Below are 17,075 nucleotides of genomic sequence, written 5' to 3' on the forward strand. Positions count from 1 at the left end.
AAAATAAGATAGAAGTCATTGACAACCTATTTTACAAATGTTCTGCATTGTGTCAGTTGAACATTTCAAGAAGTTGTATATGTATCGGTGTATAACACGCAATTTCCCCCCTAAAATTTGGGGCTGAAATCCTAGCTGCATGTTATACGCCAATATGCCCTGCAGTTTCTCACCTTGAGCAGCAGGGCTGGGAGAGCAAAGCACCAGTGGCCAGGAGAACATTTCTTTTTTGGCAGCTGCCACAACCCAGCACTGCTGCTCCAGATGGCCGCAGAGGAAGGTGCGCAGCCCGCACCGCACTGCCCCAGCGAGGGGATCAGTGCTTCCCCAAGGGCTGTACCATGCCGTTGGGAGCATGGGAGAGTCTGGAGACACGAGTTCTCCAGCACTCAGTGTCAGAGCAAAGCACAAAGACCAGATCCTCAGTGGCTCCTCGGTTTGCTAAAATGGGGGCGGGGGGGCAGGGAGCTGCCCACCACCCATTCCCTAGGCCTCTGACTTTGCAAACCAGCCACTGTCCCAAGCGCGCTGCGCCTGGAGGAAGAAGAGTTAAGTACCAGTGTGTGTGCGCGCATGTGTTTTTATTCCTCCCGTGCCACTCGGGTGATGTCACTAAAGACTGCAAACAGAGGAGACATACCCTAATAATAAATTACTGTACCCCCAATCCACTTGGACCACCAGGGATTTTTAGTCCCTACTGGTCTACCAGAGATCTTACCTGCCTGCCTGCTGCAGACAGGTAAGCAGGAAGGGAGGGAATAAGTACCAGTATGGTAATAAATAGATTACCATTACCACACACTACACACAGCTAACGAACACTAATGGTACATACTACACACAGCCAGCCTACAACATACAAAAGAGGTGCTTTTTCTTTCATATTACGTATTTACTTTATACTGTAAGTGGTATAAATATTAATAAACAAAAAGTTTAGAGCTCCCTTTATTTTGCTTCCAAGTCATTTATTTTAAATGTAAGGTTTTTTACTCAAACTTCCTTCTTAAAATTAAGGTGCGTGTTATACGCCTGGGTGTGTTATATGCCGATAAATACGGTAATTTAGATAATTTCAAAAGCCAGATTACTTTATTAAAAGTTATTTCTTACATTGACTGTGAACTTGTACATTGTTACACGATATCTTGTGGAAACAAATGATCTGCCCTGTCCCAAGACTCATATGATAAGAAGCACAGTTAGAAAATCCATGGTGAAAACCAACACAGAGCATTTTCCGTAGACAATAGTGCAATCAGAGTTTGGTCTGAAATTCAGGTGAACCATGTCCGCTATCAGTAGCAGGTTTAGAGGTTTGGGCAGCCAGACATCAATTCTAGACAGAGGTTGGCGTTTGTAGGAGATCCAACAAGGTGAAGAGTCAAGGTAAGCAATTGGGCTGTCACAAAAGGACTTATGTCTATCATCTGTTGAATTTAGCTGGCACTGATCAGAGCTCATTGCAGAACTGGACTACTTAAGAGTAATACTTAAGTAGAATATTAATTCTAAGTCACTGCCATAAACAATTGATTGGGCTTTAAGGCTGTATCTCCATAGGGGGTCCTGTTATCTCAACGGCTATGAATCCACTTAGACAGAAGTTCAGTAATTGAGAAGGAGAAAATACACAACAGAAGCTGGGTCAGTAGCCAGAAATGTGAGTAGATCTAGGCCATAACTTGGAGGTATTAGCCCAGAGAAATCCCAAGGCAATCCAAGATCACAGGAACCAGATTGAAGCATACAGTCACAGTCAGGTATAATTACAAGCAGCTCAGTATTAGTTGATAGTTGCTGACAGTATTGAAAGACACTCGGGTGCTGGCTTAAATACTCTAATATTGGATATCTCCTCTGAGCCCAACTATTGCTAATTGGGGTCTTTAAGGAAATGTAATTCTGCAAAATCTGTCTCAGTCCTCCAGTATGGCTAATCTCCTGCATGTTTCGCATTCCCAAAGGGATCCAGGGATTTTTGACAATATTTTTGGAAGTGGTTTGTGGTGGCCTCCTCCCTAGGGCTGAGAGATGATGACTGCCCCATGGTTACCCATCTGGCTTTGTGCCTAAGGCAAGACTAGAACTCATAGTCTCCTGGTTTATAGCCTGATGCCTTAACCACTACAGAAAACTACAGGGACTAGTCCAGGCCTTTGTCAGGAGTCAAGACTGACTCAAAGGCAACACCAAAACAAAAACAAAAAAAAGGGGGGGGGGTCCAGGAAAAAAGGACTGGTCGTGCCAACCCAGCAGGTCTTCCCGATTAACTTCCTCATTTTCAGGACCATTGCTTGACCCTTCTCCAGCTATATCTGGGAGCTGTGCTTTCACTGGTTCTTCTGGGCCCTGTTGCCAATGATGGTTTTGTAAATATCAGATCACACAAGATTGAAGTTATACTGCTAGATAAAATCAATACTATGCATTCTCTAATTAACATACGCACCCAACATTTTTTCCCCATTGTACATATACATCAAAGTTTTTGAAGCTCAGACTAGGCAAATAGCGCTCTGAAAAATATTATGTACCTGTAGATACTATAATTTGCGTGCACTTGTCATCAGCTCATTCAGTGCAGTGTGTCACATTATTAGGACGTGCTGTGATGCTATACGCTTGAACTACAATGCATTATAATTAATATGTTTAAACTGAATGTAAATATTTAGAGCTTGCACTGAAATTTACAGAAGAGATTCATTGATATGATTAGTAGCTAATGTCTAGAAATTGAAGTACACCAGGTGTTCTTGCTAGCTCTTTCAGTGTTTGAATTCATCTATGCCTCCTGCCACTATTTTAACACTGTTTTCATAACAGTGCCCGGACTGGAAAAATCAGAGTGCAGTCCCTGAAGATTGGCTTGATATCTCTTTCTAAGGGTCTCCTGGAAGAAAAGTACAGATGTGAGTATGTTTTAGATATAATTCTGCAAAATCCATAATTTTGCCAAAGCTTGGCAAGAGATGAACTAGAGTTGATTAGAGCAAGTGCATTTCTCTATCCTATCTATCTATTCATACACACACACACACACACATGTATGTATGTATGTACTGTGTGTATCACAGAATATTACTAAACTGTTAATTTACATTCCCTTTTGATTCTGTATTTGAAGTAGGGGAATATTCCAGCTTCAGTTTTAACAAAGTCCACATTCAAATAAAATGTTCAGTCAAAATGTAGTGCCCAAAATCATTAATATTACACTACTTTCTTCAGAATCTCCTTCACTGTGTAAGCCAGGGTAGTCCATGCTGTGCCCCAGGAACCACTGTACCCTGATACCAGGTGTTCTGGTAATGTTAAAGGAAACTGACCTATAGACAGAGGGCAGCTTCATTTAGCATTATATGTATTTGTAGCAATGCCTTTGGGCCCAATAAAGGAGTTCTGTACTGTCTACTGGGACAGTAGTGTGTGTGTGTGTGTATTAGATATATACACAATACCCAGTGAGGCAGTTTAATTCAATCAATATAAATGGATATTTTGTAACAGAGCATGACTACTATGGCAACCACTTTATGAACAGGTAAGTCTTCAATGGGAACCATTTTTGAATGCCCCACCACACCTTCTCATAATTCTAAATGTACAGTGAGCTCAAAAGGGTTGTCTAGCTCTGATGTAAACATTCTTTACCACCTCCTTCTGCACATATACAGGTTCCTATTTGCTATTTTTATTACTTTACTCGTTGGCTGATTATCAAGTAATACACCTCTATACGAGAAGAACAAATAGTACATGTAGTACATGACAGGATCAACCCCTTTTCTTCCTATAGAATCAAGGAAAATATAGTTTGGACAAAAATTGTAACTTTATGTACAATTCAGCTGTTACAAATTTCATCAATTTTTAAAAATGCCTTTCAAGTAAATATTTGAAGACAATAAAATCAAAGGAAATTAAGTTACCAGAAAACAGTAGGGGGCTTCTATTTATTAGAATATTTATAAACTGCCATTCCTCTTTACATAACCAACTAGTCCTATGAAGTAAAGCAAATAAAACGATTGAATTAGTAATGACCCATCTCATCAGAATGGATTATGTTCTATTTTATAAAGTAGTTTTGACGTTTGTTGTTCATACTAGCATTGGCCTTTTAGATTATATTAAGCTAAATTTCTATCTGAATAGAATTAGTAAATAACAGATGTTAACAGTGGGCATGCAATGGGCATTCTGTGTAATACTAGTCTGTAGAATAAAATAAAATGCCATTCATTAAGGGGTTTTTGTTTGTTTGCTTGCTTGCTTCTTTACTAGTATATGATCCTTTGGGCCATATTTGTTTAATAAAAAGGAATTCTTACGAATCCTATTTTGATGTCCCAATCCTCTTTTCTCAAGATATGCACAGCTCCCCCTTTTCAATTATTTAGGAAGTTCCTTAAGACTTGGCTTTGTTCCCAGGCCTGGAGATAGAGTGTTTGTGGAGCCCCTTTTTAATGTTACTGTTGTTTTGTCCGGGCACTTATATTTTTAACTATGTTTTTAAGCTGTGTATTTGAAATATTGTAAGCCGCTCAAAGCCTTTTCAGAGTTGGTTAGTTCTAAAAATCCACTCAGTCAATCAATCAAAGTAAATAAATTAGTCCAGGTTGCATACAGTGAAGAGAATTGGGTCTGAAATCAAACAGCCTATATTCTTGGTTGTATCTTCCACTGTTGGGAAGGTAGCAGCTTCAAGCAGGGATCCTCAACTGTTTTGTGCTGGTGGGCACACTGGAATTTTTATAACATGCTGTGGGTGCTCTTGCAAAATAGCTTTTAGCCAGATAAAGTATCAGTTTACCAGATTTACGTGCAACCTTCTCTACACCTTCCTCTGCATGTCACTCCAAATAAGCCTGGTTATCTTTATTATGGGAAGTGAACATCCTTCCAAACAAACAAAATACAGTAAGTGCTCAGCTAGAGCTGTCCATCATTTTTAACAGGCTCAGAAGTACTATTGGAAAAAAGTTTTGTTTTAGAGTATGCAAGCTTCTTTTTTAAAATTAAAATACTTTTTTTAAAAAATCTGATAGTCACATGAGTAGGGAACTTGGTGAGCAAAAAGGTACAATCCTCAGGACCACTGGAACTTTCAGGCGCTATTTTGGAAACCCCAGACTTAGAAATGAGTATTGTGGCAGAAAAAGGACCACCTGCACAATTTAATTTGGGTGAAAATATTACTGAATCAAAATGTGGATATACGAAAAAAGAGCAGTTGGTCACTGGCCAGTGAAACAACAGATTCTTGGAATACACTATAAATTAACCTATACTGTTTAGTTAACTCCAAATATGATATCTAAATATTGTGTCACTTTCCAGTGGAACTCAGAGCCAAAAAATAGAGAATGTTCAGATCATAAATCCTTTGATTCTTAGATTGACAAACTTCTGAAAAGTTACATTTCACATACATTGACTGATTTTACAGAAGTAGCTCTACCTCAGGATTGATAAAGATGATTGATATGGGAATACTTTACAATTTGGGAGAAAAGTTAGTTTGATCTCAGTTTATCTGCTCATAAATATGTCTTAAGCAGCTGTATAAATCATTAAGTTTGGGAAGAATGTGCTGAAGCCATTTCAGATAGCTGAAATGGAAAGGCCTGTCAGATTCTTCTTTCTTCCATGTGGTATTTAGATAGATCTGGTAAACAAATAGTATACAAGCCGTTATACAGGAATGTGCTAGGTATTTTATTGTGTGAATGCTAACTTTGCAATTTTTTTATATGATCTTCTCCTATTTTAACCCATAACAGAATATTGTTTTAATAAAAAGAGAAAGATACGTTTTCTGTAGAGAATGATTTAAAAAAATAAATACTCTGTGTTTAAGACCCCAGAAAGAGACTTATGTTCTCAGGGAGAAGGCTATAGTATAGCTTGGTGCTATACTTCAAAAACTCTTTAGTAAACGGCCTAACTAAAACAGAAATACAGAAAGAGATTTTTGAATAGAGAACAATTGTTTATATTTCCAAGAATACACACATTTTAACTTGCCTTTGACAACAAACAATATTGATGATTGCTATGGACTTTGTTTTCCCCCCAGTTTTGGTGTAGGATGGAACTTTGTTCCTTACTTCCTGTATGATGGTGTCTGCTTTAATAGCAAATATGTCATTATGGAGGTCAGAGACAATATTAGCTAAAGGTTAAAACAAAGCTGAAATAGCCCTGGAACACCTCTTCCTCATTCTCAGTGTTGAGTTTAGATTGATTTTTTTGTGATCTTCCTTTATTAACAAATAAGAAATGATAGAGAATGGCAGATATTAAAGCTGTGCCCGAAATACAAATATACAGGAATTTTAAGAAAAGCTCCATTTTGTAGTTCTACTCTGTGTACTCAGGAAGAGATGGCTTAGAGCCATCTGCAGGTAAAATTGGAAGGAATAAGAAATTGCTCCTTCTCAAGTGGTAAATGGAAAAGTGAGGATCCTCTTTTTCCCCCCTTGAAGATCTCTTTGGTGAAGTGGCTGGACCTACCGAAATGTGTGACCAGAGGCAGCTTGGCTTGTTACTGCACGATGCTATCCAAATCCCACGGCAGCTTGGGGAAGTAGCCGCTTTTGGAGGCAGTAACATTGAACCCAGTGTCCGCAGCTGTTTCCAGCAGGTAATTGTGTCTGTTTTCATTTCTAGCCACTTTAAATGCAGTGCCTTCAGATATTAGCTAGGTTCACGGGGGAGCCTCTTTCAGACCTTCTGAAGATTTGAAGCTCCCTTCTGGAGGAAGAAGGACATTGGGGACAGGGTTTGTACCCCCATTGCTGACACCCTTCCCCATGATCATTTGAAGTGCCTGAAATGGGCTTTAGTCTCATAAGCTTGTAGCATTAACCTGATTTGAAAGGCTTAAACAAAAGGTGCTTGAAAAACAGTAGAAATAATCATCATTGCCTTTTCTTCTTGGACTGAATATTGGTGGCAGTAATGTTTCCTTACCTTGTGCATTTGTACCATTACTATGCTTTTTCTTTGCTCACCTGGGAAGTTCCAATAGAAGAGACTATACATAGCTCAGGGTTGAACTGTGGAGTCCTTGGTACTCTCTGAGCTTGGTTGTTTGCTTGCAGACATTTTGTTACCCATCTAGGTAACATCATCAATACTACTGAGTGTGGCATACATATGAAGAGTTGCTCCCTGTTTATATACAGATCAGGCTTGGAATAGCTTGTGGAAAGTAGAATTGATAGGAAACTTAAACATGAATGTTAAATAATTTCTGATCTCATACTCATTTACCAGAATAATAATAAGCCAGAAATTGATGTAAAGCAGTTCATAGATTGGATGCATCTGGAGCCACAGTCAATGGTATGGTTGCCAGTTCTACACAGAGTAGCAGCCGCAGAAACAGCAAAACATCAAGCCAAGTGCAACATCTGTAAGGAATGTCCAATTGTTGGCTTTAGGTAAGTAAAATAAAATGATTTTTATGAATTACATCAGTAATGTCATTGACTATATATTCCAACCTCATTGCAGACACCATGCTAGTAACTCATTACTTAATGTATTATAGGTTAGAGACGGGAGGTACCTTAGAGGTCTTCTAGTCAGACATCCCTGCTCAGTACAGGATGCACTACAACATCTGTGTAGTGATGACCATCCAGCCTCTGTCTGAAGATACCTAGCAAAGGAGAATTCGCCAATTTATATGGCAGCCTGTTCCATGGCTGGTAGCCCATACAATCAGGAAGTTCCTCCGGATAGCTAACCTAACCCCCTTCTTTGTAGTTTTAATCTACTAGTTCTGGTCCTGCTGTGTGGGGCAATAAAGAATTAATCTACTCCATCTTTTGTATGGCACCTCCTCAGATGTTTGAAGACTGCCATCATAATTTCCTTCAGTCATCTTTTCTATAGGCAGAACATGACCACTTCTTTTAACCATTTTTCTTAGGGCTTGGTGTCTAGATCCTTCACCATCTTGATAGTCACCCTCTGAACCCTTATGATTTGGGAACAATGAACACAAATCAATGTGTATTTATAACTTTTATTTATAACCTTTAAAACAACTTAACCGAGTTTTTGAATTGAAATTGCCATCTTACAAAGTAGTTTACTGTAAAAAAAAAAATCACATATTAAATGTAGAAAATGTTTGAGAAGATTACGTACAGATTCTTCTATAGTTGGTGGGGATTAGAATGTAAATAGGTTGAAACCAGCCATAATTCACGGCAACCTTGGCCAGTATCATAAAGTTGTTTTACAAAGAGCATTATATCCCTATATGAGTACATTATCACAATGATGCAGTGTTTGCATTATGCTGGGGAAATTGTAACTCAGTCTGTGTTATCATTTGTGATAGTTTTGTTCTTATGTATAAGACTTTTGTGCTCAAGTTTTCTCTGAAATGTTTATGATGTTAGTTCAGTCATTGAATCTGAATCCATTAAAAGTGTTGTTATCAGTGTTCCCAAAGTTGTATGAAAATGTGTAACAAAAATTATTTAACAGTAGCAGGTTTGCAGAGCTGTCTGTTCTAAGGAAGGTTTCTTCTCCATGAAAGAAGGTAAGGAGAGACAGCAGATACTGACAGTTCAGAACTGGTCTGCTTGGCAGAGAAAGAGAATAGTTGTACATACTGTGCCCTCTTCCATAGGCATAGACCTAATTATATCAGATGGAGAGCTCTCTAAGTGACTGGAGTTAGCTATAGTGTTATTAGTACAGAATGTCCTTCCTTCCTTCCATCCTTCCTTCCTTCCTTCCTTCCTTCCTTCCTTCCTTCCTTCCTTCCTTCCTTCCTTCCTTCCTTCCTTCCTTCCTTCCTTCCTTCCTTCCTTCCTTCCTTCCTTCCTTCTTCAGCAAATGTTTGGGATTTTTGTGTTGCTTCTTCTTTTCATAATGTAAAATCCTGCCTTTTCGACTCCCAGCTGTATTTATTTAGTGAATCCCATGGCCTCATTTCCATCATACAGACTTCTTCCATGATCCTTGAACCTGTCTTACTGTGGAAGATACTCTCCTTTGAGCTGAGCTTGGCTTCTAGTCATTCCGCAGAGACATCCATGTATTTTGGGGAAACAATAGGGCAGGGATTTGCCATTATCTTGTTCCAGAATGGTTTTACTTTCCAGGCTAGCTCCAAGCCCTGCTATTTTCTGGTAGTGTTTCGTCTAAGTATTAACCAGATTCAGTTAGTTATTCAAATTAGAGGGTATCCTGAATCACAAAAATATTGAATATTTCACAAATTTGCTGCACGAAGACTTATTTACAATGCCATTAATTGTTGATAGATTGGAAATTGCCATTTCTTAGGATGAAGGGGGAGATTTTCCCTTTGTAGAAGGTTCTCCATGATCTGAGATACTGCATCAAAGGAACACCAAACTCAGCATATGCAAATAACATGGAGGACTCTCCACCAGGGCCAATTTGAAGAGATTTGGTTATCATTTTTTTCAATATGACTCAGTACATAACTCTGTTAACTTTTTAATGCTTTTTTAATGTATGATTTACAAAGTAGTATGCATGTTAATATATATTATTAATGTATTTTATTTATCATTCTGGTTTGCCATGTTTGTTTAATTTTTAAAATCTTTTAAATAGTAATTAATTTGTATATTAAAACATACGCAGTCATTTCAGTATTCAAGCAGCAATGGCACCACATGGGCTAAAGAGATAATTTACACACCGAGACACACAAACACGTACCACCACTAGCACAATGGTCCCTACAGAATATAGAACTCCAAGCTGCAGTTTTTTCTGGAAATGAAGCCTTCACTGGCTACAATGGAGTCTTTCACCTCTATGCTAATAACAGCTTCAGGGAGACAGGTTTTATCACCAACATGGCAAAGATTGCAAGATTAAATCCTGCCAGTCCATCTTTGGTAGTCTCCTGCTTGCTTGATTCCTTTGCAGCTTCTATTTAATTTTAAGGCCAGCACATTAGTTGCATTTACTCAATATAAATGAGAGAAACAAATATGGACTAAAAGAAAGTTGAATGAGTATAAAGCGAAGACAGGGGAAAAAAATCAATGTGGCTATTGCATCCAATCATAAAAATAAATTGCATTATTTAAATTACATTTTATGTCACACTGGAGTAGCAGTAGCTGGTTCAGCATTTCTCAACATAAACCCCTAAGTTATCCATATACAGTATATTCAAAAGTCATAATCAGGCCAACAGACATCTGCATTAAGACTAAAGTACATCAACATCAGCAATTACCCAGAAGTTGTTTGGAGTATCTAAAAGTTCGTTATACAAAAGTATATAAGCTTGCTATCTGCTAAAAAAAATTATTAGTAAATTCTGGAGTTGAACTCCCACATTTCTAAATGGATTAATCGTAAAAAGAAAACTGGGTCATTATCTTCTCTATGTCATTAGGCCACTGAATACCAGACTATAACATTTTAGCATATTTTCCTGATTTTGGATTCTAAAACACTGAAAATTCAGTTTATGCTATAATACAGATAATGCATGTTGCTATTTACCTATCTTCTCTTCATAGAATGTATTAGAAAATGGATTCATTTTTCCCTTTATTGAAACTCACTGACCTGTTTACATGTAAAGTAATTTGTCAGTTGGTATTGACAAAAGGGAGCCCAGTAGCCTTATCGTATATTTCTGTTGATTTTACTATTAAGTGTTTATTACAGCCTAACAGAAATTGCCTATTTTGTAGTTAAATCTTCTACTGGGCCTACTGCTAGAAATTTAAGTAAAACACAATATTTTTATTAGCTGCTAATCAAAAAAGCTTCATTTTGATAGCAGGAATTTTCTGCCACTCTGAAGCCTCCCATGGATGGAAACATCCCTGACATCCATGGGAAGAACATTCTGAACCTAACTTATTTTGTCACAGATAAAAGTGGACTGCTCCCTTTTAAAATTAAAATATTTTAAACACTTGGATGGAATATTAAAGGTTGCTTCTTCCTTCTTTCAAACTCCTTCTTTCAAATTGCCATCAAAATAATTGAATAAATGATGTAAACTTAGCTGTGAACACACAGTAACTGTAAATACGCATTATATAACAAAGAAGACCATGATGTAAATTATAATTTAAAAAAATAATTCTTAATTTTCTTTAGGCTACTTCTTTGGTTGCTTCTGGTGACAATCACCACCTTGTAATAGAGTGTGATCCTTTTGATTGTACTGAACAATCAATCAATCTCTTCCTTCAGGAACACATTCATATAGCGATATGGTGTATTCTTCTGCAGTGGTTCCTCTTCTCTCCTGCTTTGTGTGAGAAGATAATGCAAACATTGAGACCTGTGATAGATGTTGACGTTCAGACCAATTATAATTATGCTAAAGCGATGGCATACTACTACATGGGAATGCAGTCTCTTGTGCCAGTCAGTAAATAATTAAAAAATGGGCTTTACTGACCAGAATTTCCCCTTAGATTTCTTAAAAAGTAGTTTTTCTGGTTCTGATTGTGGTTACATTCAATTTTATTTGATGTTTCTAAGGACTAAACTAAACATGCTATTCATGCAATTGGTAGATGAGTAGTGTTTTTAATGAAATAAATAGCAAGCATGGATAGTTTGCACAAGATTTTACTCAAATCATTATCATCATCACTGTGAAATTGCCAACCCCATGAATAGTGTCACAATTAGTTCATCTATCTTAATTAAGTTGTGTTTTACACTCTGTAATTTAAAATTTTGAGTTACAAAATTTGTGGAGCTTGGCATTAAGTTTTTGAAATTTCCACAAAATTGAGGGTCTTCATTTTCTTTTAAATTCCATTCACAGATATCGGAGCCTGAAACATTTCAATTATGATATTTGCCAGAGCTGTTTTTTCTCTGGTCGAACAGCAAAGGGTCATAAATTACATTACCCAATGGTGGAATACTGTATACCAGTGAGTATTGAATCTTCTTAATTGATTTACTCTCAGTTTATTCCGTATTATACCTCTTTCTTCTGTTCTTTACTCTATTTTACTAAGGTAACTAATATTTTTTGGATTAAATGTAATGTATTGAAGGGAACTGAAGTTAGTATGGGATCCAGTAAAACATATGTAGGGTTATGTTTTTGAAAATGGACCTAGCTTGCTGTTGAGTGATGCTGTTTACCCTTGCCCTAGAGACTTGTACATTATCATCAGGACATCTACTTTTAACATTCGAAATAGTTTCAGAAATAACTCTGCTATGGAGTATTATTTTATATACGATTTATAATATAATTATACAATTTATAGAATTATATTAGGTATCTCAAGTTGGATCTAGATTTAGTAATACTTATTTTCAACCCATTTAAATCAGTGAGATTTTCTAGTCATAACTAATAAATCCTATTTATTTCAGTAAGTCTATTTCTGGCTGCAGCCCATGGAGTTCATGTAATGTATTCTTCGTTGAGCTCTAACATACTGCTGTCAATATGCATGTTCATTTTACATGTTCATGACCTTATTTTTTTAACATTCTTTTTATTTGTTTATTGGACGGAAAGTATAAAATACTTGTGTGTTTTTTAAGAAAAACCTCATCTAGAAAAAAATTTAAAGAAAAAAATATGCTTTTTTTCTAAAAATGTATTCCACTTATTTTAGCATTACTGTTATTGTTGTTGCTGCTACTGCTGCTATTTCTATTGTTGTTATTATTATTACCATTATTATATATTGTTATACAATCAGGTTGAAAGATAAGGGATTTGGAAAATCCATGAATATTTGCTACTCTTAATATATTATTTAGGAATTCATGCTTGTAACATAGTTTTCTGAAACACCCATGATGGCTGTATAATCAGTGTTCCATTTGCTTGGATCCAATATATGTTCAATTGGCTGCTGTTTATTATTTATTTATTTTATTTTCATCCCAGTGCAGTCTCGTAACTCTAAGTGGTTCTAATGTCATAGTAAAAATAACTACAGAATCAAAGCGACATACAATCCAAATTGCAAAAACAAAACCAAATAAGAAAGAACAATAATAAGAGCAACAAGAGGTGCAGGTGATGTTACTGAAAGAGTCTTTGAAAAAACTCCATTTTTAGTAACTTCATCAAAACTACCAGGGATGAGGCCAGCCTGATCTCAGTGGGGAGCCCATTCCATATGGGGTTGAGCATCAAGTTTCATTGCTGTGCCTGGTGTGAAATTTGGTACATGGTGGGTTTTTGAGTCTGTGTGTGAACATAATTAATTCTTACAGGTTTGGATGGATAGAATGCAAGTTCCAGGGGATGAAAGGAAATAACTTTCTTTGTGGGCCACTAAATGCAGTACTGTCTTCACAGTAATGCTTAACAGCATGAATTGCTATAGAACTTTAGGGGTTTTGTCTAATAGTAAGCATGAAGATTTGGTATAGTGATAACTCATCTTTTAGTAATCCCTTTCAAGATTTGTTTTGGCTGACCCACTGCTGAAATGCCTCCTTCAACAGCAAAAATTGAATTATGTTAAAATTCAAGACAGCACTAATTATATCCTTAGTGTGATGGTTTTATCCACCCCGTAATATACACCGGTAATGTCAAGAAGGATTAGGCAGAGCAACCCTTGCATACTTTTTAGTAGTAACTCCTCCTATTCCTGATATGTTTCTAAAGGCAAGATGAGGAATTGGTTTTAGATGCTGAGGTTCTTCTGCCTTCCTCTAGGAATATCACAATCTGTACCCTCTGCATATCATTTTGATTCATCATATAAATTCATACACTTTGTGTTTAGAATGGCATTTTTGTGGTTCAAAACTTCAGAAGGATGTCAGCTTGCTTTATTTATTTATTACCTTGATTTGTATGGCCAGCCAATTTGGAAATTGGCTGGCCATACATTGCTCTGGGTGGCCAAGAACACAGTAAAAATGATACAAAGATAATACAGGTAGTCCTCATTTAGTGACTGCAGTTGGTTCCAGTGAAATGGTCACTAAGTAACATGGACTAAGAGACACTGCAAAGATCGCTGGTTGCTGCCATCTCATTCAGATAAAGTTCTCTTGTCCTGTCCCTGACCCGTTTGTTTTCTTCTTCTTTTGCCTCCTCCCAGGGTTTTTTTTTTTGCCTCCTCCTCTCTTCCTGGGAGGGGAACTTTAACCTGGGAGAGTCCCTAAAAAGTGCTAAGGGCAAGTTAACAAGTTCAACTCTGTGACCTTAATTAGTTGATTAGAATCCTCTGGCTGGCTGGCAGCTGCTGCCTGAAACTGACCAGACCATAATCAGTTGCACACCGAAGGCTTTTGGTGTCCTAAATGTGCACATTGGTCAGAAGTTTTTTTTAATTACCATTTATTAGTGTCGTACTTGTGAATCATTGCTATCTAGAGGCAGTTGCTAAATGAGGACTACCTATAGTACTTTCAGTGATGAAAATATTTTACTCAAGACAATTGATAAAAGATGCTTTTGCAGCTTGAGCAAATATATTGCAAGATAGAGATTACAATATTTTTGCAATTGATTATGTAAGATGCTGTTCTAGAATTAGGACCTAGCTTCAAAATGGTCTTAAATATCACACACAGTTTTCTTCCACCTTGCAATATAGCTCTAAAAGTTTACACAAACCTGAAACCTTGAACATCAGGTTTTTATGCATTGGCTAAAATCCATATATATTGAATCCACGAGGCAGTCTTTTGCAGCAGACAGCAATTACACATTGGAGACAGCTCAAAATATATAGGTTTGTGGACTGCTGACACTGGTTCTTGTTTTAAGGACTTCATAATATTTTTTTAAGAAGATGGATGCAGGACACTTTTGCAATGATTGGTCAGATGAAATTAAGAATTACATTATTCTATACTTAACAAAATAAATTTAAATTTCTATTATCATCTTTACCGCCTTTATCTTCTTCTCATTTTTTTAACCTACAGGGTAAAAGTGCTTGGGGCAAAAACTATTTTACTTTAATCAGAAATTCTATTAGTAAGTGAAAATTATTATCCTAGGTTCTGTGTAATCTCAGAAGTGGCTAACCTTTATGCAGGACAATTTGAAAAATCTCACAGTCTCCTTCCTCCCTTATTTCTCAGCCTTGTAATTTAGGAATATATATAAAAGACATTATTTTAAACTTGCATGGCAGCAAGCAAAAATTGAGAAAGCTGAACTAGGAGATTAATGCCAGGAATGACAACATCCATTTTGTGATGCATTCAAGTGCTAACTGCATCAATTATTCAGACAGCCTAAGCTTAGGAGCATGTAATTATTCATGAAAGTCCCAGATTTCAACACAAATGGGTAAGATGTGAAGTTATCATCCTAAATATATGCCAGAGAGCTTATTGAATGATAGTTTCTAGGGTCTTGGTGCACAGGGCTGGGGCACTATTGAAGTAATTTAGGTATTTGCCTAGCGTGGCACAAGGAGTGGGAGTGGTGCAGAGTGGCAGGTGGTTGTGTTGAGTGGCTGCAGCCTCAGTGGACAGTAATTTGCTAGCACCTCAGTCAGTGGGTGTGAAAGTTCCACTCCACGTTAGCTGAGTTCCCACAATGTACATCACCAAGGAAGCCCTGTGCTGCCTTGGTATGTCTTGTAAATCCAGATGTTCTACAGATGGAGAACAAAACATAGGCATGTGTCCAACACTAGTACTTTGATCTCTCAGCTGGAGAAGTTGGTCACCAGAAATGGCAATAATTTGTATAATCTTAAAATGTATCCTTTAAGAGAACAAAAGAACTCCTTGTCTGAACGTGTTTGTCAGCCCAAGATTTCATGAATCTTTCAGTATTACCTGCCTCCTCCAGCCAGAATTTTCAAGTACAATTCTGGACTCATGATTGCTTGGTAAATCTCATCCTGCAATCCCAAGAGATGAAATATAATCCCTTTCTCCATCCTGTTTTCCCAGTTATTTTCATAGCCCTGCTCCGAATAAAGCTCTGGGATTATTAGTTGTCTATGAATATCTATATCCACACACACACACACACACATCAATTAGTACAATTTATTCAATAGCCTATTGAAACTAGCAGCTACCAGAGAACCTATTCTGTTCAATTATTACTTGAACAGAAAATCCATTGATTTCACCAAGTTGGTGAGTTGACAACTAAAAGAACTGATCTATCTTACATCTTTGCAAGGAACTCTTCTATTCAAATAAGAGGGAAAATTGGGAGAAAGACTGGAGTTAGATTATAATATGCTGGAAGAGTTTTAGCATTGGCTTGTTGGGTACTTGACTGGAAACATTCTGCCTTCCATCCACCCATCCATACCAGTACTTCTCAAGAAGGTGTCCAAACCTTTATCTAGTAAGTTGGATGCTTTACTGAACTTTTGAAGAGCATATCATCAAATGTATAGCTGACTCATCATCAAATTTATGGCTGACAGTAATAACTATATTTCTCCTTTATTACTGTTGATATTATTTTAAGTTTATCCTGTTATTCATAGCTGTTATTTTATGTTATTTGTAATTATGCTTTTTTTGAACTGCTTCAAAAACAAATTAGAATATTTAAAGCTGCCCATTTTATTTTCTTCATCATTCAGTCTTTTTAAAAACCTAAATTCTCTCAGTTGCATTTAGGAAGACAATGGTGATGCTTGGTAAGTGCTTATCAAAAGGAACCAATTGATAATCTCATCTATTTCCACCAGAATATTCAGAAGATACAGCTCTTTCCAGCTGCTACAGAATTCTTAAAGATGAGCATCTTCTGAGGAAAAAAAATAACAACCTTAGATGAGCATATGAAACATGGCTGAATCATACAATAAGTTTAATCAAGTCAGCAATTGTGAACATTTAGTTAACATTTTTTTATTTCTGATGTTTCAGGCACTAGGCCAAATAAAGTGTCTCATTTATTAAAATCTTCCATTGTTCCAACTTGACAAAGTTCAGCAAAAGTGACTAGGATCTTTGGCAGGGTTAACTAAAAAATCTTCTTCTAGTTTTAAGACTCAAAGCGAAATTATGGAATTGAGAAAGATTAGGTGTCTATAGTGAGGAATAAATTGAGCAACACATCAAACAAAGTGAGATTGATTTTGTCCTCACATCATGTT

At 36.8% G+C, this 17,075-nt stretch overlaps 1 protein-coding gene across 4 annotated transcripts in view; it reads left to right on the forward strand.

The window, feature by feature from the left end:
- The window catches only part of UTRN (utrophin), a 366,404-nt gene that overhangs the window by 318,900 nt on the left and 30,429 nt on the right, over window positions 1-17,075 (forward strand). For all 4 annotated transcript variants that reach the window (XM_088141718.1, XM_088141704.1, XM_088141714.1 and 1 more), the window contains 4 exons: window positions 2,833-2,918; window positions 6,498-6,655; window positions 7,291-7,457; window positions 11,822-11,933. In XM_088141718.1, the coding sequence (XP_087997844.1) occupies window positions 2,833-2,918; window positions 6,498-6,655; window positions 7,291-7,457; window positions 11,822-11,933 (523 nt within the window). The remainder of the gene's footprint in view (window positions 1-2,832; window positions 2,919-6,497; window positions 6,656-7,290; window positions 7,458-11,821; window positions 11,934-17,075) is intronic.

The sequence above is a fragment of the Python bivittatus genome, unplaced genomic scaffold, assembly GCF_059951505.1.
Source record: "Python bivittatus isolate LINGU-HERP-01145 unplaced genomic scaffold, Pbiv_v1 ctg000020_np1212, whole genome shotgun sequence".
Lineage (NCBI taxonomy): Eukaryota > Metazoa > Chordata > Lepidosauria > Squamata > Pythonidae > Python > Python bivittatus.